General features: G+C 46.8%; 1 protein-coding gene across 1 annotated transcript in view; it reads right to left on the bottom strand.

The window, feature by feature from the left end:
* Positions 1-1,699: 1,699 nt before the first annotated feature.
* Positions 1,700-2,500, bottom strand: part of LOC123501854 — an 82,283-nt gene continuing 81,482 nt past the window's right edge. Inside the window, exons 10-11 of the mRNA XM_045250892.1 lie at positions 1,981-2,205; positions 1,700-1,869 (exon numbers count right to left, since the gene is read on the bottom strand). Of these exons, the coding sequence (XP_045106827.1) occupies positions 1,700-1,869; positions 1,981-2,205 (395 nt within the window). The remainder of the gene's footprint in view (positions 1,870-1,980; positions 2,206-2,500) is intronic.

The raw sequence follows: 2,500 nt of genomic DNA, 5'->3' as shown, positions 1-2,500 counted from the left end.
CTTTGTTGCCTTCTCTCTCTCTCTCTCTCTCTCTCTCTCTCTCTCTCTCTCTCTCTCTCTCTCTCTCTCTCTCTCTCTCTCAATTACCTTCTCCTTTACTCTCCTCTCTTAAATATATTCCCAATCTCTCTCTCTCTCTCTCTCTCTCTCTCTCTCTCTCTCTCTCTCTCTCTCTCTGCCATTGTAAAGTTTATGCGAGTTTTTATTGATTTTTTTATCGTGATTGTTGTTATTTTCACGAGGTTGGTCTTTGTTTCCAGTCTCCCGTTTGTTTCCCTCTTCACGAGCCTAATTCTAGTGTGTATTCTCTCTCTCTCTCTCTCTCTCTCTCTCTCTCTCTCTCTCTCTCTCTCTCTGGTTCTTTGTTTTTTTCAGGTGTTGTCGTTATGAGAAATGAATTAAGGGCTTGTCTTTGTACTCTCTCTCTCTCTGTCTCTCTCTCTCTCTCTCTCTCTCTCTCTCTCTCTCTCTCTCTCTCTCTCCCTCTCTCTCTTCTTCTTTCCCTCTCTTCCTTTCTTCTTCCTTCTCATTTCCTCCCTCCTTCCTTCCCTCATTTCCTCCCTCCACAAACACGCAACACAAGGCATTAAACTACGGTCATTCCTCTCTCTCTCTCTCTCTCTCTCTCTCTCTCTCTCTCTCTCTCTCTCTCTCTCTCTCTCTCTCCCTTACTTGTTCGTATTTATTCAGTTTGATCATCGAAACGTGCGTGCGCCACACACACACACACACACACACACACACACACACACACACACACACACACACACACACCATTAACTTCCCCTCTATTGTTGTATTTCATTTCTGTACGTTTTTTTTTTTTTTATTTCATGAACTGCACGTTTCTCTCTCTCTCTCTCTCTCTCTCTCTCTCTCTCTCTCTCTCTCTCTCTCTCTCTCTCTCTCTGTCGTGTACGGCTTTTGTCACATCGTCTCAGAAATTCCTTGTTTGATGTATTTGCGTCGTTCATCATCTCTGTTCCCATTCATCTCTCTCTCTCTCTCTCTCTCTCTCTCTCTCTCTCTCTCTCTCTCTCTCTCTCTCTCTCTCTCTCTCTCTCTTTCTCGTTCAAGTTCGCTTATTCGCTTTTCGTTATCGCTTTCTTTTAAAAACTTTTTTCACATGTTTTTGATCCTATATTCTTGAGGTTTATATTTTGGCCTTTAGCTTGTGGCTGCATGCGGTAGAAGTAGTAGTAGTAGTAGTAGTAGTAGTAGTAGTAGTATTGATAGCAGTAGTAAAAGTAGTGATAGTAGTAATAGTGGCACTAGTAATAGTAGTAGTGGTAATAGTAACAGCAGGAAGAGAGGGAGGAAGTGAAGGAAACAAAGTGAAGGAATAAACAACAGCAGAGTGGTTGGTCGCTGCTGGATTGTCTGTGGAGGTTAATGTGCAGTGTACCAGGCAGTGAGACAAGGATCGTAAAGGTGAAGGCAGAAGTAAAAGGAAGGCGGAAATGAGCGCCAGTCACCGCACGACTGAGTTGGCAGTGGCTGTGTTGCTGGTCTGCTGTGCGGAATATTTGGCTGTGCCGCTTAGGACATCCAAAGATACAGTTTTGCAGAGGTTAGGAAGTAACAAGAGCTCTGTGTAGGATTACCACACTGATGGTGTCCTCTACTCCAGCCAGTGAAGCGACGGTGAACACACGACAAGACAGACCGACGAACGGAACTCCTTCCCCTGCCGCTAATGTCACACATCACCGAGCGCCTCAACCACCACGGCCCTCGCCCCCACACGCTGTTCAGAGCTGAAGGGAGGGAAAAGTCTCCTCGGCCTGAGAACCTGAGGCAGACACTTCAGGCACCGCTGGCCTAACTGACAAGTGCAGTGACCAGTGAGGGGGGACTCGCCGCAGATGGCTTGTGTTAACCCACATGTTGCATTAACCCGCATATTCATATGCACTTAAGTGTACGATAGTTTTTCCACTGTTCTCTGTAGCCTGCCGCAGCCTGCAGGTAGTCATCTACCTTGGACACAGGCTGACTCACATACACGGCCAGTGTTGCCTTGCACGCTCCAAGACTTCTTTCTCAAACGTACATGGACATCTGCACTTTCGTATTTCCGTTTATTTTCCGGAACATGCTGGTCCGCTGGATAGAACCAACAGAGCCTCCTTTCCCGCTGACATGAAGTATGCACCGCCGGGCACGCAGCGACCAGCCGCGTGGACACCACCACGCCCTGCTTTGCTAAGACAGTGATCACAAGTGGTTTCATTGTGCAATTCCCTTAAACCTTTTCAATTTCCGCACGCTTCATGACACTACAGTCTTATTTTCAATAAGACTTAGTTATAAGCAATTAATGGAAGGCTGTCCTCTGTGGTGCGCTCCGCACGATGCAACACAAACACCACGAAAACCACGAAGTGTTCCCTTACCCCGCGGCGTGCAGTGCGCGGCGTCTCTCCTCACTGCTTCACTGCTTCACTGCTTTACTTGCCCGCCACACATACACTGAAAGATGCTTTCCTTCACTTTTTTG

The sequence above is a fragment of the Portunus trituberculatus genome, chromosome 10 (assembly GCF_017591435.1).
Source record: "Portunus trituberculatus isolate SZX2019 chromosome 10, ASM1759143v1, whole genome shotgun sequence".
Lineage (NCBI taxonomy): Eukaryota > Metazoa > Arthropoda > Malacostraca > Decapoda > Portunidae > Portunus > Portunus trituberculatus.
This window is presented reverse-complemented; position numbering and strand designations above follow the sequence as displayed.